Below are 25436 nucleotides of genomic sequence, written 5' to 3' on the forward strand. Positions count from 1 at the left end.
CAAGTCCGATAGACGGAAGCAATGCGCCAAGACTCTCCAGCCTGGGGCAATACCGTCATCCGTTTAAGCTCCGTCACTTTCACTTGTTGCTCGTCGTCGACAAACAAATTGCGCACAAATCCGTCGACCAGGTTCTGAATCTCTGTGCCTCCTAGCCTTCACCGCACCTTGTGTGTTACCAATCGCCGACCCTCGCACACACGAACAGACCTGTCGACTTCTACTGACCGCAACCCAATACCGCCACAATGTCCGACGACGACGACTTCATGCAGGACTCTGACCAGGAGGAGTGAGCACATGCGCCACGCCAACATGCAACCAAGCAGAATGCTGACTTCTGCGCAGCTACGACTTTGAGTACGAAGACGAAGATGAGGACCAGGGCGGCGACGTCGACATTGAAAACAAGTACTACAATGCCAAGCAGATGAAGGCGGACAATCCTGAGGAGGCTATCGACGAGTTCCTTGGTGTTCCAGCACTTGAGGAAGAGAAGGGTGACTGGTATGTGCTGCTCTTATTGTCAGTATGACTTCAGTCCATCACCGTCTAACACATGGCAGGGGTTTCAAGGGCTTAAAGCAGGCCATCAAGCTCGAATTCAAGCTACACCGCTATGAACAAGCCGCCGATCACTACCAGGAGCTTCTCACCTATGTCAAGTCGGCCGTCACACGCAACTATTCGGAAAAGTCTATCAACAACATGCTTGACTTCATCGAGAAGAATGCAGAAGATGAAGCCGCCAATAAATGTATGGAGCAGTTCTACTCAAAGACACTCGACTCGTTCCAGAGCACAAATAACGAACGTCTCTGGCTGAAGACGAACACAAAACTGGCCCGTCTCTGGCTAGACCAGAAGGACTACCGTCGCCTGACAGACAAGGTGCGCGAGCTACACAAGGCCTGTCAGCTGGAGGACGGTTCCGACGACCCCAGCAAGGGCACATACTCGCTCGAAGTCTACGCTTTGGAGATTCTCATGTACGCCGAAACTCGCAACAACAAACGCCTCAAGGTTCGTGCCAACATCCCGTGGCGTCTACTGAAGCCGCAAGCTAATCTCACAATGTTTTTCTCAGGCCCTTTACCAGCGTGCCCTCAAAGTCAGATCGGCCGTGCCCCATCCCAAAATCATGGGCATCATTCGAGAATGTGGAGGCAAGATGCACATGAGTGAAGGTTCGGGAACGCCACGCTTGCGCCTTTTAGACACCCAATGCTGACCCGTCCCCTGCAGAAAACTGGAAAGAGGCTCAGTCAGACTTCTTCGAGTCCTTCCGAAATTATGACGAGGCCGGCTCGTTGCAGAGAATCCAAGTGCTCAAATATCTTGTTCTAACAACCATGCTGATGGGCTCCGATATCAATCCCTTTGATTCGCAGGAGACCAAGCCATACAAGAATGACCCTCGTATCGCTGCCATGACCGAGCTGGTCGATGCTTATCAACGCGACGATATTCACCGGTACGAGTCCATCCTGCAGAAGAACAAGGATCTGCTGGCCGACCCCTTTATTGCCGAGAACATTGATGAAGTTACCCGAAACATGCGCACAAAGGCCGTTGTCAAGTTAGTCGCTCCGTACACGCGTTTCCGCCTCTCCTTCATCGCCAAACAGTTGAACATCTCTGTCCCAGAAGTTCAAGACATCGTAGGCTTCTTGATCATGGATCAGAAACTCCACGGCAAGATCAACCAAGAAGCCGGAACTGTCGAGATCGAAAGCAGGGCAGATTTGGATCGTATGCACGCAGTCGCTGACTGGACCTCGGCCGTGCGTTCTCTCGCTGCCTTCGTCCTGAACGACGGTGAGGGCTTCAAGGGTGACGATGGGGCGCCTTCCATAGCGAATCCCGAGGCGTACTTCACGCCATCCGCGCATCGTACCAACATGCCTTCTGGTAAGCGTAGGCATCAAACCCGGGTCCCAGGTTGAATGCATCTCGACATGACCTGCATACATGTCGGGTGCCAGCCAATCACGGCCCTTTGCCTTGCCTCCACACCATACCTCCACAGCGTTGCCACAAATCTGCAGCGGATGGCGTACCTGGCGATACCCGGAACGTTATTTGGAAGAACCACTATGCGCCTCTTCGCTTGCGCATGCTGCTGACACAAAGCGGTCTATGCCCCTCCCCTCTCAACATCCCTCTGGGCGCTTTTGTACTCCCGTCAGCGATTGATGAAATATTGCTCGTAAAAACGTCTCTCCATTTATACACGCTCCGAGCATCATCGGACACAAACGGCTTTTCTTTGTTTTTGCTCTGTGGTAACACACAGGTCAGCCTCTTATACCAGCACAGACAGGTCACATCTTTGAGGGTGGGGCAGTGTGGTGTGTTGGGCGTGTAGCTCGAGTAACGTGGTTAGAAGGTCCACAGAATAACGAATAATAATGATCACTGAAGAACCGATCCAAAGGTCGAGATATATTAAACCGCGATAGAAGTTGCATAGGATCATCCCGCGTCCGTAAGCTTGCGTTCGTACAGGTCTTGCCGACGAGAGACAGGTAAAGAGCTTGCATGCTGTATTGTCGTGTAGTCCAGTCTTGTACTACTATATGAACTCATCGCTCCCCGCTCTTTCGGAGCCGCCCAATGATCTTCTGCGGCCCGGAAGCTCCTAGTCGATTAGCTGGCATAAAACCCAGCCTACCATCGACGAACCCTGTGCGTCTAGATTAGAATCCACTCTGTCGGGTCGAAGAAGCACCCACTTCGCTAGATCTCCCGACCTGTCGCATTTTACTCCCAAAAGACGCTGTCCAAAGTTTGGTTCCCACTCGGCGCGCTTTATCATTTCAACATGGAATCCTATGGTTCCAACGTGACAACTTCACCTGAATCGCAAACAAGCTGTCAGGCTCTCGTATCTGGGCTCAGGACTAATGTGCCAGATCTCATCGACCCGATGTGTCTCATAGACAATTCATTATATCTTTGTCCTACTCGAAGCTCAGCCTCTGTTTCACAGTACAGGTGTGGTGATAGTTTGATGTGCATGAGGCGCCGAGTCTAGTGGTTTTTCTAGATTGGCTCCCAGCTTTGCATCTGTCCCAGTCGATTGCCACGCTCCATCTTCGTGGCCCGATCGGATATGTATGCTCTGATACATTTTCTCCCGGCACGCGTTTTTGGTGCCTGGCAGAATTCAAGCCGCATGACCTATACTCTCATTCGCGTCTCTTCATATAGTACCCCCTGTTTCCTCCTGTGCAGCAAGGGAACCGAACATTTGCTCAACCTTTCCCAAACTTACGGATCCCTTTCTATTCTCCTCCCATCTTTGTGTCAGTACCTCCCCGGCTTCCTGCACCTCAATCTATCACGTAGGGGACAAGGCTATTGTGTGAAAAAGCCCATCCACCCCTCACGCTCTCGACCTGCGTGATAGACCTTCTGCTACCTCGGTGCTTTTTCTTGTTTCGTCTTTTGCTCGTCTCTCCCACCGTTCATTGCTCCTTCATACTGCCCACTTGTCCGCCTGCTTCGCTCTTGCTCTCGCTTCCACAATCGGCACAACCAGCCTTCACCAAGTACGGCCTATCCAATTGCTTGACATTCAGTCGACCATCGTTGCCATGTACACGTATGTGGGCGTGCCGACCTACTATCAAGGCGATCGAATGTATCCCTATGGCGAATTTCCGTCGTACACCACATCTTATCGGCCAGCAGAGATGCAGATGCCAATGCGGCCATCGGCGCTTGGATTGCCCGAGCTTCATCATCAGCAACACCTTCATCACCAACCTTTGGTCGACCATTCCCAGTTCATCCACTCTCATCAACATTATCATCAACAACCTTCGTCATCGCAACACACGCCTGCAATTATGGCATACTCACAGTCTGAGGAAGACATGGCACACCTTCAGAAGCTATCGGCCGAGTTCCAGCCTGATGTGACTGTGAGTTAACTTCCTTCCCCGCACCCGCTGTGTCGTTGGTGCACAAGCTTTCGGATCCCGTCGACTGACAGATTTGCAGGGACCTCTTGTTGGTGAAAAACAACTGACCAGTGCCCTCGTCGAAGAGTACGCTGCTGCTGACCCAGTGTATCGCACAAAAACATCGGTAACAAACGTCGTTCGTCATCGATCCTCCGAATCCGTTGCTGACGTCTTTATCAGGCGCTGCCCCACAAGTACTCTCACTATCGCACCACCCGTGGTGATGGACGGTGTGGCTGGAGAGGTAAGCTACAATACTACCTTTGAAAATCACTACAACAAACTGTACTAACGCAAACAAGCCGTTGCATTCGGCTACTTCGAGAATCTCTTCCGCGTGGGCGACAGAACCAAATTCTTGGAAGAGGAAACACGCCTCAAGTCTTTGGGCAATGTGATCAACATGGCAGGTTACAGCCAGTTCATCTGGGAGGACTTTGCCGATGAGATCTATGCTCTGCTCCGCAAGTGCATGTCAGCCGACGCATCTAATTCTGAGAATTTCTTGCTCGAACATTTCAACAATGAAGAGATCCAGAACCAGATCATAACCTACCTCAAGGTATAAACGACACACAACCATTCGTATTCAAGGTTTCATGTACTTACTCTGACAGACGCTTACATCGGCTTGGATGAAGACTCGCGCCAAAGACTATGCACCCTTTGTGCTGCCTCACACTGTTTCTAGCTACTGCGATGCCAACATCGATCCTCACCAGATCGAAATCGACCACCCTGGTATGCAGGCTTTGACTGATGTTCTGCTGAAGCCTGCTGGGATATCTCTTGAAGTCATCTATCTCGACCGCAGTGCTGGCACTGAAGTGAACGCTCATCAATTTGCGCCCGGTCTCTCGAACACCCAAACCATTCGTCTCCTCTACAGACCGTGAGTGTCTCACCGTGATCATAGCTTGACGTTGATGACCTAACATCTTCCAGTGGCCACTACGACATACTTTATCGACCGGAACAGATCTTCTCCCAGCCGCCACCTAGCCAGCCCATCGCTGTGCCGACATACTTGCAGTCATCACTCCACCATTATGAGGAACCTGTCATGGATCTTGGCATGTCCGATTTCATGACTATGATCCCTGGCATGTCACTGCTGTCCAATCAGTCTAATTGGATGCCGAACCAATTCTATGGCATGTCGGACTATGCTACCCCCCCTGATGCAGTACCACCTCCACCTGTGGCAGCTCCCGCACCAGTACCTACGCAGCACCACGCACCGCCAACTCCAATTGCCGCTGCCACACCGGCTTATGTATCAGCCGTCCAGACTCCTTCGCCGACCTCGACTACCGATTATGCTTTCTCTCCGATGTCTCAGACCACCTTTTTCAACTATGACCAGCTGAGCTATGGTGGTAAGGGAAACTTCAGACCATCCACACATATGTTTGAGCAGAACGGACAGAATGTCGCAGCTGCAACCGCTCAGAACACTGTCTGCCAGACAGCTCAATTCAAACAGTAAGTCACGTCCACTAGCAAACACATCTTCATGCCACTAAATGTGTTTAGCTCTCACTACAATCGCACTCACTTCCTGAATCCTGAATTCCATCCCGAAGAGTGGGATCCAAGCAAGGAGTACATTGTTCCCAACCCACGCAGCAAGAGCAAGTCGAGCCGTTGACCGCGCACGACTCTTGCTTTCACACGGCGATTCGATCATACCTAATTCACCTGGCAAATGCGCACTATTCGCGTTATCCACTCATTCTCAATCGACAGCCAACAGCAAGCCACAGCATGACGACGTAACGACATAAGACATCTCTCAGGGTCACCCCTTTTCCTTGTTTCGTTTCGTTTTGTTTCAATCTCCTTATTCAAGTCGCAACCAAGTATCATTTAGCGAAGGCGTTTCCAGTGCGCCCCTTGAGAGCAACTCTGTTTTCCCTTTTTCTTCACTTTATTTCTGTCTCTGGGTATTTTCTAGGCTGGCGTCCGATGGGATTTATGAGATGGCTTATCATAACTATATATGTCTTAACGCCTGCTGACACATCGAGAGAGGATCGGGTCAAAAAAATCAGGGGAGTTTAATGGTTCTTGATTTCTTTTCATGAAGTGCTTTCTCCCTCTCTCGGGCACGCAGGACCAGGGGTCGACTCGAAGTTGTTTCCTTTCTCATAGGTAGTCACTCAATCTAACCATCATCTCTCCGATCAGCGTCTCTCGACTGAGCATGCTAAGAACATCGTACGAGGCAGGCCATTGTCCAGTCTCAACAAGGTGTCGGCAATTCATGTCGTATGCTTGGATAAGCAGATTATTGCATGTCTGATGCTATCGAAAGTGTGGCCCACTGTCAGTGCCCTCCAGGTTCCAGCCATGCTCCGGCCACCTCATCGTCAAGCTCGGGGACTCTCGGTCACAGCGCCGGACCGCGCCGTACCCGTGATTTTGACATAAGTATCAACCACATGACAGCTCATCAATTCTACATTACCTACCCACCAGCGAGGATTTTGCAAGATGTCAAGCTATTTCAGGAGATTGGCATGGTTCGAAAAATCTCAAAACGAGGGATCGAGATTGATGCATCGGCTATCACGCACCCGTCGCGATCTCTTTCAAGAATCCACGACACCAAATTTCTGGTTGAATTCGTGCATCTGTGGTCTGTGAACTTCTCGAGCTCTTAGTAAAAGCAATAGTTAAAGAGGAGAAAGGTAGATAGATTGGATGGCTAGTTGGAGGATGGTGTCGTGCAGCTCAATGTACTAGTAAAGGGACGGGTCAGATGTGCACCCGACCAATCATTGCTTGCGATCCCATTCGGCGGCTTGCGACCCTGCCAACCCCCTGGAAACGTTGTTTCCTTTTTCACACGTCGACTCCACCGCGATCCATCTACCAAGAGAAAAGCCTTCGTTTACCAATTTGGCCGAAGATATCTCGAACTTCGTCATTCCATCTTTGGTCATGGGTCCAGTTCATACATCTGATCTCGACTCAGGAGACAGGGGCTAACATGCAAGCGATTCTTGCCGGCAAACATCATGAACTGCTTCTCGCTGTCCCTGGCATGATGATCTCTTCACACTGCTTACAAGCCTAATCAGATCGGCATGAAGTACACGTATTTCATCAAGCAGTACTCATGATATGTACAACCGGAGCCTATGCCGCCCAGGCAAGGGAACTAGGTTGATTTCGATTACCTACGAGATACCTTGTCATCAATACACTCAAAGCCCGAGGTTTTGTTTCTCAATCTTCAGGGACTTTCACGGCCCGCGGGTCGCTCTCCCTGTCCCCAAAAATCCACACGGCGCCAATGCATGTAATTTATTGCGCAAGCTTCAAGCGTCAAGCCAACGCCGCGCGCGTCTGACTACAGCAACATATCGTTCCCCCGTCGATCAACCGCTCCACAGCTGGATTGGTGGTCTCTCAATTGTCCCATCGCATTGGATCTCAATCTCGCCGACCCGTGCCCAAAAAGTAGCCGCGTAGAAGTCAAGCTAGAGCTGACACAGGGTCGAGATGACAAGGGTTTGCCGAACGCCCCCCGTCGCGTGAAGAGAAATATTATCTGCTGGTAAGCATGCAATGCATCACTCGCGCCGAATTCCGCGCCACGACGATTTCTGGGAAAGAACTTGTTGCCATCCGGTTTCAGAAACCCTGTCCCTTGATGACACGTCCAGGAAATCTCACCATGGGTGACATGATTAGTTGATAAGTCGCCCATCTGGGCCGAGTCCTGAGAAATCACCTCGGCATAGAATCTTCAAGCTGGAAACTTGGTTCTGTGCCCCTGGTTAGGGGCATCCCATCACAGAGGATCAGATCTTTCTTCCAAGTTCCAGCGCATGTGGCTCGCCATCCCATTGTCTCGGAGAAGGATGGAACCTCCAGGCCTCCTGCATGTCGACCAACACAGAGTCAGCAGATCTCGTTACCAAGTTTCAGGTTCTCGAAATGGAAGTCATAATATCGCTCCCTTGCTTCGGGTCGAAGAAGGCTGGCGTTTGCAGCTGAGAGCTGGATGCACGTGGTTTCTGAAAGAAAAAACGCTCTCCAGCAGTCGTCTCACTCTTTCGTTCTGCAAGGGACTTTGATGCAATCAACCGTCAATGCTAGATCACGGACCGGACAATTACAAATCGCTCGAATTAGCTATCTTGCAATGGTCGATCTCATGTTTCAGAAGACCCGAAAAACAAGTCTGATGACTGCAAAGCACTGAACAGTCAGAAGCTGCTGGAATCTGCTGCGAACGAAAAAGCAGGACGTCTTGCATGTTCATTTCGCTTCTTCATTCAAGAGTTGTGTGGCCATTGCTTCTGCATAGTCGAAACAGTAAGAATGTTTGTATCTCCGGAAATCTGATCGATCGCTCATGCAATGCACACGATACCTGCGAGATTGACAGGTCGCCATTGTAAGCCTCGATCTATCGGGTTCGAGGGTACAACACCCAAACTACTGGCAGCACTATATCTGAACTTCGACTATCCGTGTAGTCTCCACTCATATATTAGTCGTGAGTAGAGACAATACCCTGTGGCATATCCAATGTTCATGTGTACGACACTTCAACTGGAGAAAAGGCTTCGCCCCGGATGTCGCAAAAGATGAATAGATGTTATGCTTTGACCATGACTACCGTCGGACTCTCTTTTGTAAGTAAAGCTTGGATGATTGTGAACATTGAGCGTCATGACAACTCCAAAAACATAAAACTCAAAGGGTTGTGTGCTGGCGAGGGTCGAACTGCGATCCATTGATCCTGCTCTTTACATCGGAAGTACAGACAACAGATACAAGCACTGCAGATGATCAGCAGTCTGTTCGAGAGCATTATGCTTACCTCTTTCTTGTATGTTTTCGTAGCTGGTCATTATGCAGTCTCCCTCCTTCTACTATAGCTTCCTTCCTTCTACTATCAATCAAGATGGATATCAACGTGCCGATTCGACACCAATACCGAGCATGGTGCCGTTCTCACTCTTACACTAACCGATTGTTACTTCTATGAATGGTCGCTGAATTCTCTAGTGATCTCAACCTGGCAAGTCGGTAGTGTTCGGATAAATTCTGTGGGTCAACTATGCGGTCACTTCAAGACATTTCATCGCGTAGGCATTGTATTGTCTATTACTTAATAGGCTTCCATTGCATATATGCTCAGTCCTGCGAATTCTGACACGGCTTTTCTTGACAGCCTCCGTCTTGCACTTTCACCTTCACCTTTGCCTAATCGTTGCGTTTACTGGACGATTGTAACCTTGTTTATTTGATGGATGGCACCTGAAGCCCGAATACTGCAGAGTTCTAGCTCCTAAGACAGAAGGCGAGACGCAGTGGATACTGTTAAGGCGTCAATGGATAATCTTACTGCTCTTTAGTATCGTCATATGACTGGACAGATAGCTGTAGCTGACACACGTATACCAAGCCTACCAGTCCTACCAAGCCAGTCTTGCACAAGGGGTCATCAATTCGCTTTGAGCCAGACCTCGTGCGAAGCGGCGATATCAGCAGCCTTGGATACAGAGAGGAGTAGCCACATCGGTATACTAAGGCAGCATATAGGAGACAAATATAAACAAATAGCAATTGATGATTTCGTCTTGAAGTTCCTGTGATGGGTGATGTACCCAATGCACTTCGCAGGCTTGATCAAAGTATCAAAGGTATGCTTCGATGTACCGAGATGATGAAGAGCATGGTGGCATATTGATATATGCGTTGGCTACATCTAAGATTGACTATCAATTCCTTGTATGTTCTTTAACCTTCAAACTATCTTGTGAGCAGCAGGCTCGCTTAAGATACTTCGTTCGATAGTGAACACGTGATGACTGGTAGAAGTCGTTCTTAGAATGGATGTACTAAGTAGCAGGGTAAGTTCGTAGGCTGACAAGTTCTGTTAAACACCACATCTCATTTTGTTTGACTAATCGATCTAGTCGAGTTTACGACAGACTTGATATTACCAGCAGTTGGCAACAGACTCCATCAGTCAGCAGCCAGTTCACACAGTGAACTAGATCATCAGACCTGCCGGGGTAGCTCAATCGGTAGAGCGTGTGGCTCTTATCTTCTCAGATATTCCAAACCTCAAGGTCGCGGGTTCGAGCCCCGCCTTCGGCTATTCCTATACACAGCTGACCGTACTTTTTGTTTCTTGCATCGTGGTGGTGGTATCGCGGGCTAATCGAAGTGAGAAAGTCGAGATTTTTTTCAGCCAAGCTTTTGCAAAGCTCGAGCGGTGGCTGAGATCCGGGAAAGTCAAAGCTTTATGGAAGAGGACTTGGCATGTAATTCGGAGAAGATGAATTGGCTGGCTGGATGTTCTCTATTTTAGTGGAAAAAGAGCGAGTATCCTGCCTGATGATACGGAGACACAGATGTGTACAAATTGAATGCTGCACTCAGATCTCGGGTCCTCGGACATTGAAGAATGCTACGAGCTCGAGGGTTCAATGGCTCATGCGGACGAAGAAAGTTCCACGGTTGCTAGAACATAGAGAGAGACTGGCCTCCAGGAGAAGAACGTACTCTTGATAGGGCAAAAGCTATGACTACCGCGAGCAGAAGACGGTTGGACAATGCACAGATGTTCCCGCTCTCTACTCGAGTAGTAGCAAGAATGGCTTGTTGCTTTGGTTAGAAGGCCTGGAAAAGTGTCAGTGCCCAAATCACGGCAGGATTCACGTTTCCCATCCAAGTTTGCAAAAACTCCAAAAAGAACACCAAGCTCTCCTGCTCTTAGTACAAGACCAGATTGATGCTACAACAAGCAAAACATGGGGTCTCGCCGGGAATCGAACCCGGGACCACTCGCAATTGGCTTAGAGTTTTCAAGGTGTGAGACACCTCCCTAAGCGAGTATCATACCGCTAGACCACGAGACCTGATCAATCAATGTGATTGATGAAGTATGAAGCACCAGCACCGTCTATGTAGTCGCTACGCACTAGCTGTCTCGTGCAGCATCGAGAGTCCTCTCATGTGAGCGAGCGTCCATGTAGTTCCACTGCAGCAGTCCATGGCGAGCGAGGCTGGTGGAGGGAGTCGAGCGTAACACGGTCTTTGATCTGACGAATGCTTTCGTTGTGGCCGCCAGCGCTCCTGGGCTTGACAGACAGCGAGACATAGTCGCTGGTAATTATCTCCCAGGAGGCCTGCAGAGATGTTGCTAGGGTACAGAGTTCGGGCTCCACGGCCATCGGTGGTGTCGGCAATGGATGACCGGAGTAGCCGCTCAGACTGAGCAATGCCAAAGACGTTCTACAGAGTTGCACCCAACATCCAACCTTGTAGGGATCGGTGTTCCACAAGGCATGACTCTTGGGGTTTTGGAGGCAGAATCGAGAGAGTGCTCAAACTTGTCAAATTTCGAAGATCCACGATTTCAATGTTGGCGTGTCGTAGTGTCGAGTACCGGTAAGCATGCCTTGCCAACGTCAATCCCATGGTTATCTCGGTGAGCAAGATGGAAGATGTAATAGGCCTTCTCGGGGATCAAGAGAGCATTAGTCGGTGTTGCCATGTCTCGTAGCAAAAATGAAGGGTGGCCGTAATATCGTCAAGAACTGTCTGAAGAAGCAACATTGCACTCGAACATGTGTTGAATGCCCTTCAGGCTTGTGATCCTACCACCCTTCCGACCTCTGAAGAGGACGATGCTGGTAGTATGGTAGACACGCAGCTTTCTGGGTGTTCGTTAAGCTTGCCGGCGGACAACAAACGTCAGGACCAGAACGCAAGTTTGATGTATAATAACATGCACACAACCGGACGCTGCAAGAGGTCAACTATCCAGGTAGGGGTACTGTCCTCGAGACATGCGCAGACGTCAATCGAACATGACGGCAGTGAAGACTCTCAGTCAAGGTAGCCACACTCCCGGGATGGCCTCCCACTCAACGACTGTGACATTGTTGCCTGTTTGGAAAATACTGGAAGATTCGAGCCCTGCCCTATGCGTTACACCGGTGACAGAAGACTGAGAGGCCGGATTGGCCTACCAACGTCAGGTGTTTGAAGTTTATCGGTCCTGATCGTGGACGTCGTCCAAGCGAACCCAGGCGTACGAGCTGCTGGTGCTGCCCAGAGGCCAACAAGGACTGTGACTCGTACAGCTGAACTCGAGAGCAGTCGAGCTCTATTCTGACCTCATTCGCACCATGTGACGGTGTTGATCAGTGGCGACGAAGACGTGCTGTAGATTCCAAGCCATCTTGATGATGTCGGTGGTTCAGACGCCTGAATGACTGTCTTGGTCGAGTTGCCGACGACACTGCCTTCAACCGAGGTCAAGGTCAGGAGGCATGTTTGAAAGAGGTCGATCTCAGAGAAGCAATACGAACAACGTCGGCGGCTCTGCTTGCGCATCACTTCAATGACGCAGTGGTGTTTGTCCAAGGTGACATCCCAGGGTGCTGATGGTGATGGGATGCTCTCATACGATTCTCAACATCAGGCTTGTATGCATCTTGAACATATTGTGAAGGGGAATAGTATTAATTGATATACGGAAGCAGATGATGATGGTAGTGGAGGATGATGCAGTTGCCGGGTTAGAGGTGTTGATCGGCCGAGAGAAGTAGGCCGCCACTCTTGAGGCGTCAGACTTCGTAAAACATGTTTCCGGAGCATGTTCTAGAGGCGGAGAGCAGAATCAAGAATTCGATAGACTTCATAAGCAGAAGCAAAAGGAAGCACATGACATGTTACCTCACTCGAAGTGATGGTCGATGATAGTCGGCGAGGCAAAGCACGGACGGAAACTGGTTACTAAGCGGGTGCCAAGGCTCTAGCCCGCCCACAGTAGGCAAATTCAGCGGGAGCTTTATCCTCGCCCTCTGCCCCGACTCTTTGACCTGTCGACCGCGAGCGTACCTGCGAACCAGCACTGTCAATCAATCAACCACTTACGCAAAGACTTTTCCAACACAAAATCGTCAATTAAACACCGTCAAGATGGTAAGACCGACCTTACCGGACTTCTGAGGCGCGCGCTGGACATCTCGACCACGGGTGGCAAATCGCCGACATAAGACGCAAACAAGGCACACGACATGTGCGACAACCATCAAACTATCGTCGAAATCATCCATGTCGCATCCAATTCCATCGATATGCCTGTAGATCGAAGTGCTGTCAGCCGAGCAAAATCATGCAGTCACTCGCCACCCGTCTTCAACAATCAAGCGTCGCAACTCAGAACAACGGAACATGTCCATAGTCGCAAAGAGAAGGGCTGACAGAGTGCCTCACAGGTTCTCGCAGTCGATCTCCTCAACCCCACCCCTCAGGCCGAGGCCCGTAAGCACAAGCTGAAGGTGTGTACACCCGGACTCGTATCAACTCACTTGAACATCATCTGACTCTAGCCAGATGCTTGTCCCCGGCCCTCGCTCCTTCTTCATGGACGTCAAGTGCCCCGGTTGCTTCACCATCACCACCGTCTTCTCGCACGCCCAGACCGTCGTTGTCTGCGCCGGTTGCTCCCAGGTCCTTTGCCAGCCCACCGGTGGTAAGGCCCGCCTGACCGAGGGCTGCTCTTTCCGCAGAAAGTAAACGACTCGTTGAACCAAATGAAAATGAAAAGAATGTCATTGGTTTTCGTAACGAGAAGTGCATGATGGACGAGGGTTGGACGGACGCAAATTATCAATCAAGCGGAATGGAATCCAATCAAGATGCACACACATACCAACAATGGTCAGCCGCGCGCATTGTGGATAGAAGAGGGAAACGCTCTCGCCCCCAAAAAAAGCAACATGTTTCATGACCCAAACCCCGACTATCGTCGTCACAAAAAGGGAGTTCCGGATATCCAGAGCCTGAAGCCACGGCTTATTTCGTTTTCTCCTTTTTTACTGGTCTTTTGCTTACTGTCAATGGAGTTTTAACTTCTTTAATCTGCTTTTATGTTTGTTCACATGCATTGTGGAGACGAGATGGCATCACCTGCCTGTCTTCTAACGTTGGTTACGTTCAGGAGCGAGGAGTCTGCATGCTATTGAGGAAGCCTACCTATGCTTGCCTTGTTCTAGCTCTGCCAATCTGATTTGACGTCTGCTTGATATCTTGACCATGCCAATGTCCTTAGTGATTGTGACACGTGAAAGCGTAACTGTCAGCCCTATGATGCAAAGTGGAGTGATGGTGCCCTGCATCACCGTGCTTGGTGATCAAGATCAACAATGTCTCAAACACGACCATCCTCCATCTTCTTCAAGTTCCCGAGTCTCCTTCATGTGTAGCGCCCATGTGATTGGGATTGTAGCAGCATGTCAAGCAACTTTCAACAAGTAGCTCAAACACGGCATGACTGGATCGATCGGGCGTAGCACATGCAGAATGACTAGCGCAGTCGCATCGCATCCGCATGGGCGGCTACATGAGAGAAAAGGAGACGACCACCACAACTGACTCTCTCTCTCGCTCTCTCCCAGCACCACAAGGATGACTACGACTAGATATACTGCTTCAGAATGGCGCGCCATCATCTCCGACGTTGCGCGCGAGCTCGAAGTGTATGAGCAAGACTATTGTACTGATGTTGACAATTTCGACATTGCACGCACCATCGACCATACCCTGTTGAAACTGGATGCGACACCCAAGCAGATGGACGAATTATGCGCCGAAGCCAGAGTCGCTAACTTTGCTGTATGTCGCCTGAGCTCTCGACATTGTACATCTCGCTGACGTGCTGTCTGCGCAGAGTGTTTGCGTCCGACCCAACTTTGTCGCCCAAGCCCATGCCAACCTCAAAGGCAGCAAAGTCTTGATCGCCAGCGTCATCGGCTTCCACCAAGGCACTCAAGACACATATTACAAATTGCAAGAGACCCGCATGGCCCTGGCTGCCGGCGCCGACGAACTCGACGTAGTCATAAACTGGCCCCAATTGAAGCAACAAGAATACAGCGAAATCTACCACGAACTCGCCCTCCTCCGATCTATGGCTCCACAACCGACCACGCTCAAACTCATCTTCGAAACTTCGCAACTCACTTCTAGAGACATCGTTGCTGCTTGCACTGTTGCTTCGGCTGCCAACTTTGACTTTGTCAAGACTTCGACGGGCTTTTTGGGACATGGCGCAAAGGTCGAGCATGTCAGGCTCATGCGCGCTGCTTGCGACTACTTGGCCGACAGACGTACGGATGGTCATAGGATGAAAGTAAAAGCCAGTGGAGGTGTCAGGACAGTCGAAGATGCAACCATCATGCTGAAGGCTGGTGCCGCCAGGTTAGGTACAAGTGGTGGTGTGTGGATCATCAAAGAGAGCAAGGAGCAAGGGGTCAGGAAGTCGAGTCCTGTGCAAAGTGAGAGACGGGACTCAAGACCGAGTCTATCCACCAGACTGTTTACGGACTATTGAGTCTTGATTGGCCTTGGAACCGTCCGACATTGGCTACTGTGTAGCTGACGGTGGTCAGATCATTGGTGATATACGGCACTGGCAGTGATAAGTTACTCTCGATACGAAATTACGACTTCTTTGCTCTTCATCATTTATCATTCAGTGTTCATGCCTTTGTCTTCTTCCACTACGTGTCAACTACCCTCTGCTTCTGCATCATTGTCTTCTCTGCTAGGAATCACAGTCGCAAGCCTATCCTGCCATGAGCTCAAGTCCCTCTCATCTCTTCGGGTCCGTTCTGTGATGTCGAGGGCATGACCCTGGTTTGAACAGCAAGACATCTAAGCAGTCTTGTTCCATTGGGCCATCAGACCAATCAAGGAACTGACTGCACCGGCCAGACCAACAACGCCATCGTCGACGTTGAGGTATCCAAGAGCAGAAAGGGGGATGAACAGGTCGCAGAGGTCTGAAACGAGTTGTGTCTGAGCAGCGCTTCTCTCGCTATTTCATAGTCAGTAATGTGTTCCTGCATCAGGGAAAGGAGCATAGGAAGCATACCGCTGCAACTTCTTAACCTCGACAGTCTTCTCAGCAGCCACAGCCTTGTCCGTGTGAGCCAACTCCTCATTCTTGCTCTTGTAGATGGTGTAGACACCATTCGCGACACTAAAGCACAAACCCGTCATCCAAGCCTTGTAAGCCTGCACCTGCATCTTCTTGGCCGTCAAACTAGGTCTCACACCCGAAGCATCCAGATATGTCAAGGTGTCAGTGAGCATGTAAGCTCCATATCCGAGTTGGCGACCAGTGGTGCAGAAGCGGATGACAGGATCCAGGGTTTTGGCATCGTATGCATTTGCAGCGGCGCGGAAGTGCTCGACGAATTTCCCGATTCTCATGGCTTTGCGCACGAGACCGAGGTTTGCCTTGAGCTTTCCCCATTGCACGACTGTGCTTTGGGGGCTGTTGGTGCGGAGAGTGTACCAGGCGAGGAAACGCGAGAGATATTGGACGAGACGAAGGGCCTTGTCACGACCCACTGTGACTCTTGTCAGTTCTGGGCATTCACACGTGCGCGAAAGATGAGGGTCAACACACTCGTCGTCGCGACAAACTTGTTGTAGTGCGCAACCGCGGGGTGGTAGATGAGTGCGTCGGCAACCATTGTGTATTGAAGGAATGATTCTATTCCGCTAACTTCCAGCTTTTGAGATGTGTAGTCTCGGTGGATGAACTGTTGATGATGGATGATTCACTTCACAAGGTTGCAGTCTATCACAAGCAGATTGGAGAAAAAGAGCAGTAAGAAGCTCTTTCCCTCGGTCGTCCGGCTCTGATAACGACAGGCACGCGCATGACGCTCACCCTCCTTTCTGGGGTTGCCTAAACTTCGGTCTATTTTGTACATTGCCGACCTGTATCTTCTCCTTCCTTCCTTTTCTTTACGCACATCCATATTGTTTAATGTAGACGAAGTATGTTTGATTGACACAGACTGCTAGTATAGCACTGCAGACTCCATCTCATTCTCCTTCTCCTTCTTCTCATCTCGAAGCCAGCACGGAAAACAATCCCCCGAGCCCGGGATTCCATTGCCGAGGCTCAAATACGTCGGCATGTGAACTCGCTTCCTGTGAAATCTGCAAGACAACAACATCTCAAAGTGTGATCGATGTGTCCTTCAACCAGAACTCAACGCACAGAGCGGTAGTCAAGAACGACTTAGACAGTCTTGTTCTTACGAGCAGACCACAACTTGACGCCAAGAAAGACGGCAATGGCAGCAGCAACTCCAGAGACGATGGCAGCGACAACAGGACCTCCGTAGCCAGACATGGCAGCACTCTGCATGATGCCGAAGATAGGTCCGACACCAAAGGTTGACTGAGCAGCAGTAGCGACCGAACCTGTCAGACGATTAGTTGTGAACCAGAAAGAATGCTTTGCACAATCCTACCAGCAGCAGGTCCAGCACCGGTAAAGCCAAGAGCATTCAACAAAGGCGTAGCAACAGCCCAGGGGTAAACAGTAACGACAATGCAAGCGACAACAGCGACGACAGCAAGGGTGATGACAGCAATACAACCAGTGTGGGTCTTGCCAGCCTCATTGCAGACAAGGACAAAGGTCTTGAAGTTCAACTTGCGGCCTGCGGTGATGTCGGCAAGATGCTGGATGTCGCTACGGACGATCTGCTTGATGGCGGTGACGAGCTCGCCGATTCTGCGCTGCTTGACGAGTGTCCAGAGCTTCTTGCGGACATCGTGCGGCTTGGATGGGTTGGCAGGGGCGGTAGTTGGCATGGCTGTAGTTGAAGACATGGTAACAGTCAGATGATGCGCAACTGATAAGGATGAATTGAATCGAGAGGGTGGATATGGTGGATTTCGGACGAGAAGCGCTTAATGCACTGACGCTCACTCGGTCTCTTCGAGGTAAGTAGAAAGTGAAGGAGGATTGCGAATACAATTCGTTCTCCTTCAACAAGCAAGTTTTCACCAACCCAGACGCTGCTTGCTAGCAAAACGAACCACAAACAAATGTCAGCTTTATGCAGAGATGGCCTTCTATCATCCACCATCTTCTCACCTCTCTCCTTCTCGCTCATCTCTCTAAGCAGCAACACCATCCCAAATCTCTCTACTCAACGTCAAGTTCCTTTCTGTCACAGCCCCAATATCCGCGTACCTCTTCGCCATCAACTCACTAACCATCCTCCCAAACACCACACTTCCATGCACATTCAAATGCGTATAATCCGTGGGGTGAAGATTGTACCCCCAAGCAGCCTCAGTTCCAATAGCATTACAGTAGTTTGTAGATGCAATGTTCAGATCAATTTGGCGGGAACGTGTGGCTTGAGCGGCTGCCAGCGTAAGGTTTCTCTGGACTTCGAGATCTTGTTTAATCTTCGGTGGTGTGGCAGTGTTGTACTTTCTCCTCGTGAGGGAAGTTACAAAAATCTATAACTTGTCAGTATCGCATCACTGTATTGGCGGAAGAAGCGAGGAACTCACAGGAACAGCCCCAACCTCCTTGACCTCTTTCGCAAATGCTTCAAGATTGCCACTATACTCCTCCAAACTCACACCCGATGTATTCTTCTGGTCATTATGTCCAAACTGTATAGTCACGTAGACTGCATAGTCTCCAACTTTCGCTTTTGCATCGCTGATCACACGAGCCCAATCTCCACCTTCTCGGAAACTCTTGGTTGTTGCGCCGTTATGGCCATAATTGTGACCTGAAGAGCCTGATTTCAAAGTGTAGTTTAAGAAGCCATCCCCCCAACCTCCTCCACCGACGCTTTGGGTGGCTGTAGTGCTGTCACCAGCGAGGAGGAAGTAGGCGGGTTTCGGGGCGAAGTGGTGGGGTGATGCTTGGGTGAGAGATGGTAGGAGATGTAGCAGAAGGAGAACGGTTTGGAAGAGAGAAAACATGATGGAGTGTTTGGTAAGTTGGAAACAATACTGTTCTTGTCTCAAGTCTATATATCAAATCTGAAACCCTGGTTGACATGCATGGAGCATAGATTTGAGAAGAGAGGGGGATCTGTTTGAATGTGAATTTGTTCCTCCAATCAAGCTTCGGAGCTCGGTATAGCTATACACCGGACATTACATACGGAAGAACGACGTAAATTCGGAAGAGAAGACAAGAGCAATCTGTGACGTTGTTGTACAGATCAGATCTGCAAGATGGACGATCCCATTGTGCGGGGGTTGTTGTTCCGGAAGCGGGGGAGAAATTGTTGATTGAGTATGGTCGCCGGTCGACAATATTTGGCCGGTGTTGTCGTGTGGACGATTCGGGTGCTTGAATCGCAACACCCAGCAGCTGGGCACCAAAGAGAGAGGCTCCGGCGTCTTGATGTGCGCCGCTTTGGGATCAGTTGCACGCCCCACTACATGCATACGCAAAGTTATTGCCATAATCCTTCCAGAAGTAGATTTCTGGATGGGTCGAGCGCAATAAAAGCTTGGTTGGAATATTGATATTTCTCCGATGAGCACGTTATATCCAAGCAGAGAAGCGGATTCGAACGAGCACATCTAACCTCTACGTCTGGATCTGACCGAAGGAGGAGTACTCGTACCGGTAACCTCGAACGTCTTTCTGCCGTCGGCATACAAGCCACGCTGAATCTCAATCTCGGGCTCTTGTGTCTTCTCCTCGATAACCTTCTCTTTCTTCTCAGGGCGCTTTGTACCAAAGGGAGGATCGAAACGCTTGCGAAGAGCATCGATCATCTTCGCGAACCAATACCAGTTGAGCACATTGAGGACAATGTTGGAGGCAAGGTAGCTCAGAGCGAGCCAGGCGGGAAGCGAGCGAGAGCCCGCGAAGCGCATGATGTCTTCCGAGCCGAACGAGGGTTGGTTCTGGGGGGTGACGGCCGGCATGGACTGATGAAGACCATACTTGAGGCCAAGGTTCTCGTCGAGGCCAACGACGCCGCCGTTCTGCATGGCGATCCAGATGTCTCTGAAGACGAGGACAGAGTTGATGGAACCCCAGACAAGACGGCAAAAGAAGAAGGTCGAGATGAGGACAACGCCGTTGATGAGCTGGTAGATGCTGCCAGTCATGTTCAGCTTGTCCATGAACCAGTGCATGTTGAGGGCGGGAGACGAGAGCTCGTAGAGGATGAAGACGGGACCGTAGTAGTTGAGGAAGGGGCGCTACGAGGAGTCAGTCAGCCTTGGTCGGTAATGGATGGAGAGCCATGGTGGATAGCAGCTTACGAAGCCAAGGGAGAAGACGGTGCAGGCAGAGATGGCGTGTGCCAGCATGCCGACACCGAAGATATCAATGTGGTAGGTGCAGGTGAACAGGTCCCAGATGAAGTAGCCTCCTGCGAGACTCTGCAGGAAGCCCAGGGCACCGTCATAGCCCCAGATCTTGCCGGCCCAGTTCATGTTGTTGCGCTCGTCATCGTAGAAGATGATCCACAGAGCAGTCGTGTTGACGAGCAAGCTCTGGACCATAGATACCACGTGGACATCCCAGTTGATGCGGGTACGGCGGTTGAAGGAGCTGTAGGTCTGGGCGAAGAAGCGACGGGACAGAACGGGCGCGACGACGAGGTTGATGGTCTGGTAGAAGATCAAGGCCAGGATGATCTCATGGATGTGCATGGGCAGCGTGGGTAGCGACAGCTTGTCTGCCCACGGTTGCACCGCTGACGCCAGCCACTGCGGCGCAGGAATAGGAAATGGATCGCGCATAATCAGATAAGTGGCAGCCTACAATAAGTGTTGCATGTAAGAGGAAACGCGAGGAAGAGAGGAAGAAGGATGGAGTCGGTGTACAGATGAGTCGCTCTCGACGCCAGTCACAAGTCCAGACCTCGGCCGCATCGTCGACCCTGAAGTCGCAGCCACGCGACGCCGCCCGCCTGTTCAAAGAATGAATCGCAATATCATCAGCCCGCTCTCGCTTCTTCATTCCTTGTATTATCATTCATTGCTGATTGTAGCGCTTGCCTAATCGAATCCTTCAAACTCGCTCTCTGGCTCTCCCTTTTCTCGGACTGCCTCAATCATGGCTTGCAGTTCCGCTTCCTTCTTCTTTTCTTCTGCTGTGAGCGTCTTCTGCCTCTCGTGTTCACGACGTGCCAATTTGATCTCGCGACGTGTATCCTTTGTGGCTTTCGCGTCCTTCTGCACCGTCCATGCCCTGTCCTTCCTCCTCTCTTCGTTCGTCTTGCCGTCACCTGCACGCTTGTTCATATGACCTCCGTTGGCCTTTAATTTCTCCAGCTCTTCCAATCTGTGCTCTTCCCGCTTCTTGTCGTTGTATGCGAATGTGTCCCAATCTATTTGTTGTCCGAGCAGCTTGTCTCCTTGGAACTTCTTCAGTTCGGGCATCCTAGGCAGTCGGAGAAGGCCCCAACTGTAGCCCAGCTCTTCCCAGTCCAAATCTTGTATCCGGAAAATACTGCTCGCCGAGTGCTTGCTATATGCTTGTACCCAACTCACAAATGCTCTTTGTGCCTTGTCATGCAATGATCGGTCGGCGAGCAGCACTTGTCGGATCTTTTGTGTTGCCTCATTGGCCTCCTCTTCTGTCGGCTCGATGGCCGGTGTTGTAAGTGGTGCGATCGGCGTCTTTCGGATGCGTAAGAATTCGACATAATCCTCCTCTTTGCCTTTGCTCAAGAAGGTCACTGCCAGACCTCTTCTTCCTGCTCTTCCGGCACGTCCACATCGATGGAGGAATGTTTTCGGGTCGCTGGGAGGGTCTAATTGTACTACGAGATCGACTGCCGGGATATCCAGTCCTCGGGCTGCGACGTCGGTGGTGAGGAGAATGGATGGCTCGACTGAGTTTACGAATCTGCCAAAGTTCTTCGTTCTTACGTTCGGAGGATGCTTGCCGTGGAGTGGCACGATCTTGAAATCCTTTGGGAGCACCTCGGATAAGATGTGTTGGTAGTGGTCGACGGTTGCGCATGTTGAGACATACAAGACGGTCTTCTGAGGCATTGAAGGGAGTTGTGTGAGCAGGCGACTGAGGGCAGGGAGCTTCATGCGCGGTGTAGTTGCAAGATAGGCCATTTGCAGACTGGCTGGTGTGCGCTTGTCGTGAGCACCAGAGGCACTCTTGACCTTGACGGCAATTCTGACAGGATTCCTCAGGCCGACTCGGACGAGCTGATCCAAGGCTTCCGACACACTGGCACTGAAAAGACCTGTTCTACGTTGTTTGGGCAACCTTCCGAGAATCTTTTGCAAAGTGTCGCTGAAGCCTAAATCGAGCAGTCTGTCGGCCTCGTCCATGATCAAGAGTTCGAACGAGGACTGAGGGCAGTGTACGTGTGGTGAGGAAAGCAGTTCTAGAAGACGACCGGGGGTAGCGATGAGAAGATTCGGCGAGGTACGGATGAAGGCAGACAGGTCTTGGGCGGGAGTGGTTGTACCTCCAAGGAGTAGTTGCGGTACGACCTTGGGTGTGGATGCGGGAAAGGTGGGTCGAGGAGGAGCGTTCTCATCCGTCATTTCTTCGTCTTCGTCGTCTTTCGGTCGGATAGCAGCGGCCGAGGGAGGGTGGAATTGCAGTAGCGACATGAGGACCGAGTGGATCTGTGTAGCGAGTTCTCTTGTCGGAGAGATGATGATGGCGCCGACGTGGTGCTTCTTGATCGGTTCGTCGACTCGTAACAGACGCTCAACAGCAGGGATCAAGAACGACAGAGTCTTGCCACTACCAGTAACAGCCTCAACTACGACATCCTTGTGTCCCATGAACAGGGGAATGGTACTGGCTTGCACAGGTGTCATGCGCTGGAAGCCCATGCTGGAAATGGCGTCCAGCATCCACGCCGATAGTGCGGGTTTGAGTCCTTCCCATGCTCTTGCTGACGACTTGTCTGTCGTCTTCTGCTCTACTTCTTGCTTCTCTGTTGCCATTTTGTCGTGTTGCTGGCTTTGCGACGGAAAAGTAGCAGCCCATTCCTTCGCGCCTCAATAAATTTCGACAAACATGATGCAAACTCGGCTGCACCTGCCCTGCGGGGTGCGGCCAGAACATCTTCACCTCCGACATGTCCTGTTCCCTCTACCATTTGACCTCGACGTGAACATGTCAAATGCGGAAGCCCTGTCTTTGGCTAAAGAGATACGAGATTCTTTGACCTCACTGTCTTCAAGAGATCCGATATCTGAATGTGGTCGTGCACCCCTTAGCATCATTGAGCAGCGGCCTGGAGACGTTCTGAGCCTGGCTCATCAGAGAATACACACCTGGCGATATGACCAAGTCCCGCTTTGCTGGCGACGGCTGTACGAAGATGCAAGTCTGTGGCAGGCAGTCGATATATTGAATCAACACGGCACGCGTGGCCAAAAGCGCACGCGTCATGGTTCACCATCTGCTGGGCATGACTGGTTGTTGAAACTCGTCTGTGTACTCGACATGGCTATGATTCTGACTGGTGCTCCTCTACGCCGCGAACTAATACTAAGTATCTTTGATTCGTTACAACATTGCCTTGATCCGAACGAGCACAAAGACATTTCCAGATCCTTCCCTGTCACACCATCGACCCAACCACAGAACGACACCATTGCTCGTGCAGAGAAGCTTGACTTTCTGCAATTTCAGAGACACCTTGTCACGAAAACTACTCCTGTCATAATCAAGGGGGTAATCGATGATTGGCCTGCAATAGCCGATCAAGACCGACGATGGAGTGATCCGTCGTACCTGCTCAAGGCTACTCTGGGTGGTCGCAGACTGGTGCCAGTGGAATTGGGTAGGACCTACACAGACGATGGTTGGTCTCAGCGGATCATGACCTTTTCTGAATACATGAAAAGTCATCTTCTGAAACCCAAGCAAGAAAAGACTGGTTACCTGGCTCAGCACGACCTATTTGCACAAATACCAAATTTGAGCGACGACACTAGTATTCCAGACTATTGTTACACAGAACCTCCTGTATCTGAGTTGTTGACCTCTAATATCGCTGAGATACTGGACGAGCCTCTGCGTAATGCTTGGTTGGGTCCTGCAGGTACCATTAGTCCGTTGCACACGGACCCTTACCACAACATCCTGTGTCAAGTTGTGGGACACAAATACGTTCGTCTCTATGCTCCATCAGAAACAACTTATCTGTATCCAAGGGGCATTGATGACACCGGTGTAAATATGGATAACACATCGCACATCGATATCTCGCTTGTGAAAAGGCTGTACACATCTGATCCAGAAAGTAAAGTAGATGATGAGGCCAAGCAGCAATTCCAAGCACAATATCCATCATTCAACAAGGCGCAATGCGTGGAGGGTGTTCTAGGCCCAGGCGAGTGCTTGTACATCCCTATAGGATGGTGGCATTACATAGAAAGTCTTAGCACAAGTTTCAGCATGAGTTTTTGGTGGAACTGAAAAGAGCGTTCAATATTCTCTTCTAATCATACAAACTGCTTTCTCCAGAAATCAACGAAATGTGAACCAAAGCCTCGTGGCTTGCAATGGGGGTATCGATGCAGGGATGTGATGAAAACGACAAAGAACGAAACCAAGCACCTTTTTCTGCTGCTGCTGCTGCTTGTGTTCAACGCAACCATTTGATCCAACTCGTGTCCACCTTCTTGCATGGTCTCCGAAGGGGACGTTTCCGAGTGACTGTGGGCTCCTAGTTGGCTCTACGCCAGCTTGATCCGAAGTCTCTGACTGGTGCGGGCTTCTCGGTCTTCTCGGCTCTCTCTGTCAGGTTCTGCTCTCTAACGACCTTTCTCTCTCTGGTGGACCTCTCTCTAGCCATGTTAACCTTGAGTTTGCTGCCAGTAGTCGTGGTGGCTCCGTTTACTGCGTTGGCAGCGGCTTGAGCATCTTCAGTAGTGGCAAAGTCGACAAAGCAGTAGTGATGATCGCCGGGCAGGCTTGCGGTGGACTCGTGGGGTGAAATCAGTTTGCTGACAGCCTCGACTGCGTAACCATTGAACAACGCCTTCATCTCCTCATTGATAACCTCCTGACCATCAATTCGGGGCAGACCACCGACATAGAGTCTGCGACCAGTCTCCACAGGTGCAGTCCATTGAGCAGCAGCGTCGTTGCGCTCCCAGCGGTTGAAAGCATACGAATCACGTTCGCCAGTTTTGGAAGGGGTTTCAGCACCCTCAGCTGAAGATTGGCCTCGCCAAGTACGTTCAGCAGAGAAGGGCGATCTAGTAGAGGGACGAAGAGGAGTGTTTGTGCCGTTTGCTCCGCGGGTCTTGGGAGTATGCACGTTGACTCTGAGTGGGCGACCCATGAAGCTAGCACCAGGAAGCGAAGTAATAGCTCTCTCAGCCTCCTCTACCGAAAACAATTCCGCGAAACAGTATGATGGATTTCTTCCCGTAAAAGGATCGGTCGACATGTCCAGACGCTCAATCTGGAATCCGGCTTCCTCTAGATATTGTTCCACATCTTCGGCCTGTGCTGCGTACGGCAGATTTCCAATGTAAATACGCTTGCTGGGCTGCGATGATTCTGAAGTCTGTTGATGATCCATGATGGTTTAATGATACCAGTAAGTCCAGTAGTGCTGATAATTATCGTGATATGATGGGTACATAAAAATCCTCGTAAAAATTGCAAAAAGTCGT

At 50.6% G+C, this 25436-nt stretch overlaps 12 protein-coding genes across 12 annotated transcripts; 6 read left to right on the plus strand and 6 right to left on the minus strand.

Moving 5' to 3' along the window:
- Positions 1-154: 154 nt before the first annotated feature.
- AUEXF2481DRAFT_238674 (uncharacterized protein) lies at positions 155-2031 on the plus strand. Its single transcript, XM_013488238.1, has 5 exons — positions 155-292; positions 349-507; positions 567-1023; positions 1088-1187; positions 1246-2031. The coding sequence occupies exons 1-5, from the start codon at positions 249-251 to the stop codon at positions 1944-1946; spliced, it is 1461 nt and encodes a 486-aa protein (XP_013343692.1). The 5' UTR covers positions 155-248; the 3' UTR covers positions 1947-2031.
- Positions 2032-3854: 1823 nt separating this feature from the next.
- Positions 3855-5622, plus strand: AUEXF2481DRAFT_5402 (uncharacterized protein; the record flags this gene model as incomplete). The annotated part of the gene is made up of 7 exons (XM_013487968.1): positions 3855-3929; positions 4009-4095; positions 4152-4215; positions 4274-4533; positions 4589-4863; positions 4917-5456; positions 5508-5622. The coding sequence occupies 7 exons, from the start codon at positions 3855-3857 to the stop codon at positions 5620-5622; spliced, it is 1416 nt and encodes a 471-aa protein (XP_013343422.1).
- Positions 5623-9801: 4179 nt separating this feature from the next.
- AUEXF2481DRAFT_40429 (uncharacterized protein) lies at positions 9802-10161 on the plus strand (the record flags this gene model as incomplete). Its single annotated transcript, XM_013488096.1, has 2 exons — positions 9802-9808; positions 9929-10161. 2 exons carry the CDS (start codon positions 9802-9804, stop codon positions 10159-10161), a joined length of 240 nt encoding a protein of 79 aa, XP_013343550.1.
- Positions 10162-12834: 2673 nt separating this feature from the next.
- Positions 12835-13753, plus strand: AUEXF2481DRAFT_40431 (uncharacterized protein). Its single transcript, XM_013488097.1, has 3 exons — positions 12835-12935; positions 13232-13294; positions 13350-13753. The coding sequence occupies exons 1-3, from the start codon at positions 12933-12935 to the stop codon at positions 13530-13532; spliced, it is 249 nt and encodes an 82-aa protein (XP_013343551.1). The 5' UTR covers positions 12835-12932; the 3' UTR covers positions 13533-13753.
- A 428-nt stretch (positions 13754-14181) lies between these two features.
- AUEXF2481DRAFT_40435 (uncharacterized protein) lies at positions 14182-15464 on the plus strand. The gene is made up of 2 exons (XM_013488098.1): positions 14182-14630; positions 14686-15464. The coding sequence occupies exons 1-2, from the start codon at positions 14424-14426 to the stop codon at positions 15346-15348; spliced, it is 870 nt and encodes a 289-aa protein (XP_013343552.1). The 5' UTR covers positions 14182-14423; the 3' UTR covers positions 15349-15464.
- Positions 15465-15509: 45 nt separating this feature from the next.
- Positions 15510-16870, minus strand: AUEXF2481DRAFT_239497 (uncharacterized protein). The gene is made up of 3 exons (XM_013488239.1): positions 16432-16870; positions 15892-16372; positions 15510-15834 (listed from the first exon to the last, which is right to left on the minus strand). Exons 1-3 carry the CDS (start codon positions 16496-16498, stop codon positions 15672-15674), a joined length of 711 nt encoding a protein of 236 aa, XP_013343693.1. The 5' UTR covers positions 16499-16870; the 3' UTR covers positions 15510-15671.
- On the minus strand, positions 16777-17799 carry AUEXF2481DRAFT_239403 (uncharacterized protein). The gene is made up of 2 exons (XM_013488240.1): positions 17291-17799; positions 16777-17240 (listed from the first exon to the last, which is right to left on the minus strand). Exons 1-2 carry the CDS (start codon positions 17652-17654, stop codon positions 17056-17058), a joined length of 549 nt encoding a protein of 182 aa, XP_013343694.1. The 5' UTR covers positions 17655-17799; the 3' UTR covers positions 16777-17055.
- A 146-nt stretch (positions 17800-17945) lies between these two features.
- On the minus strand, positions 17946-18773 carry AUEXF2481DRAFT_5407 (carbohydrate esterase family 12 protein; the record flags this gene model as incomplete). Its single annotated transcript, XM_013487969.1, has 2 exons — positions 17946-18296; positions 18351-18773. The coding sequence occupies 2 exons, from the start codon at positions 18771-18773 to the stop codon at positions 17946-17948; spliced, it is 774 nt and encodes a 257-aa protein (XP_013343423.1).
- A 612-nt stretch (positions 18774-19385) lies between these two features.
- AUEXF2481DRAFT_5408 (uncharacterized protein) lies at positions 19386-20561 on the minus strand (the record flags this gene model as incomplete). Its single annotated transcript, XM_013487970.1, has 2 exons — positions 19386-20015; positions 20079-20561. The coding sequence occupies 2 exons, from the start codon at positions 20559-20561 to the stop codon at positions 19386-19388; spliced, it is 1113 nt and encodes a 370-aa protein (XP_013343424.1).
- A 258-nt stretch (positions 20562-20819) lies between these two features.
- Positions 20820-22745, minus strand: AUEXF2481DRAFT_47134 (uncharacterized protein; the record flags this gene model as incomplete). Its single annotated transcript, XM_013488121.1, has 2 exons — positions 20820-21049; positions 21071-22745. The coding sequence occupies 2 exons, from the start codon at positions 22743-22745 to the stop codon at positions 20820-20822; spliced, it is 1905 nt and encodes a 634-aa protein (XP_013343575.1).
- A 136-nt stretch (positions 22746-22881) lies between these two features.
- On the plus strand, positions 22882-24291 carry AUEXF2481DRAFT_697359 (uncharacterized protein). Its single transcript, XM_013488241.1, has one exon. It carries the CDS (start codon positions 22918-22920, stop codon positions 24226-24228), a length of 1311 nt encoding a protein of 436 aa, XP_013343695.1. The 5' UTR covers positions 22882-22917; the 3' UTR covers positions 24229-24291.
- AUEXF2481DRAFT_40439 (uncharacterized protein) lies at positions 24216-25423 on the minus strand. Its single transcript, XM_013488099.1, has one exon. It carries the CDS (start codon positions 25340-25342, stop codon positions 24479-24481), a length of 864 nt encoding a protein of 287 aa, XP_013343553.1. The 5' UTR covers positions 25343-25423; the 3' UTR covers positions 24216-24478.
- Positions 25424-25436: the final 13 nt, after the last annotated feature.

Source organism: Aureobasidium subglaciale (assembly GCF_000721755.1).
Source record: "Aureobasidium subglaciale EXF-2481 unplaced genomic scaffold scaffold_11, whole genome shotgun sequence".
NCBI classification, from domain to species: Eukaryota; Fungi; Ascomycota; class Dothideomycetes; order Dothideales; family Saccotheciaceae; genus Aureobasidium; species Aureobasidium subglaciale.

Coding starts and splice junctions, on each gene's coding strand:
- AUEXF2481DRAFT_40435 (XM_013488098.1), top strand. CDS start 14,424: ATGACTACGACTAGATATACTGCTTCAGAATGGCGCGCCATCATCTCC. Junction 14,631..14,685: donor CCAGAGTCGCTAACTTTGCT/GTATGTCGCCTG, acceptor CTGTCTGCGCAG/AGTGTTTGCGTCCGACCCAA.
- AUEXF2481DRAFT_238674 (XM_013488238.1), top strand. CDS start 249: ATGTCCGACGACGACGACTTCATGCAGGACTCTGACCAGGAGGA. Junction 293..348: donor CAGGACTCTGACCAGGAGGA/GTGAGCACATGC, acceptor ACTTCTGCGCAG/CTACGACTTTGAGTACGAAG. Junction 1,188..1,245: donor CAAGATGCACATGAGTGAAG/GTTCGGGAACGC, acceptor CGTCCCCTGCAG/AAAACTGGAAAGAGGCTCAG.
- AUEXF2481DRAFT_40431 (XM_013488097.1), top strand. Junction 13,295..13,349: donor CCCGTAAGCACAAGCTGAAG/GTGTGTACACCC, acceptor GACTCTAGCCAG/ATGCTTGTCCCCGGCCCTCG.
- AUEXF2481DRAFT_239497 (XM_013488239.1), bottom strand. CDS start 16,498: ATGGTTGCCGACGCACTCATCTACCACCCCGCGGTTGCGCACTACAAC. Junction 16,373..16,431: donor CAAGTTTGTCGCGACGACGA/GTGTGTTGACCC, acceptor CAAGAGTCACAG/TGGGTCGTGACAAGGCCCTT. Junction 15,835..15,891: donor GAGGTTAAGAAGTTGCAGCG/GTATGCTTCCTA, acceptor ACTATGAAATAG/CGAGAGAAGCGCTGCTCAGA.
- AUEXF2481DRAFT_239403 (XM_013488240.1), bottom strand. CDS start 17,654: ATGTCTTCAACTACAGCCATGCCAACTACCGCCCCTGCCAACCCATCC. Junction 17,241..17,290: donor CGGTGCTGGACCTGCTGCTG/GTAGGATTGTGC, acceptor ATCGTCTGACAG/GTTCGGTCGCTACTGCTGCT.
- AUEXF2481DRAFT_697359 (XM_013488241.1), top strand. CDS start 22,918: ATGTCAAATGCGGAAGCCCTGTCTTTGGCTAAAGAGATACGAGATTCT.
- AUEXF2481DRAFT_40439 (XM_013488099.1), bottom strand. CDS start 25,342: ATGGATCATCAACAGACTTCAGAATCATCGCAGCCCAGCAAGCGTATT.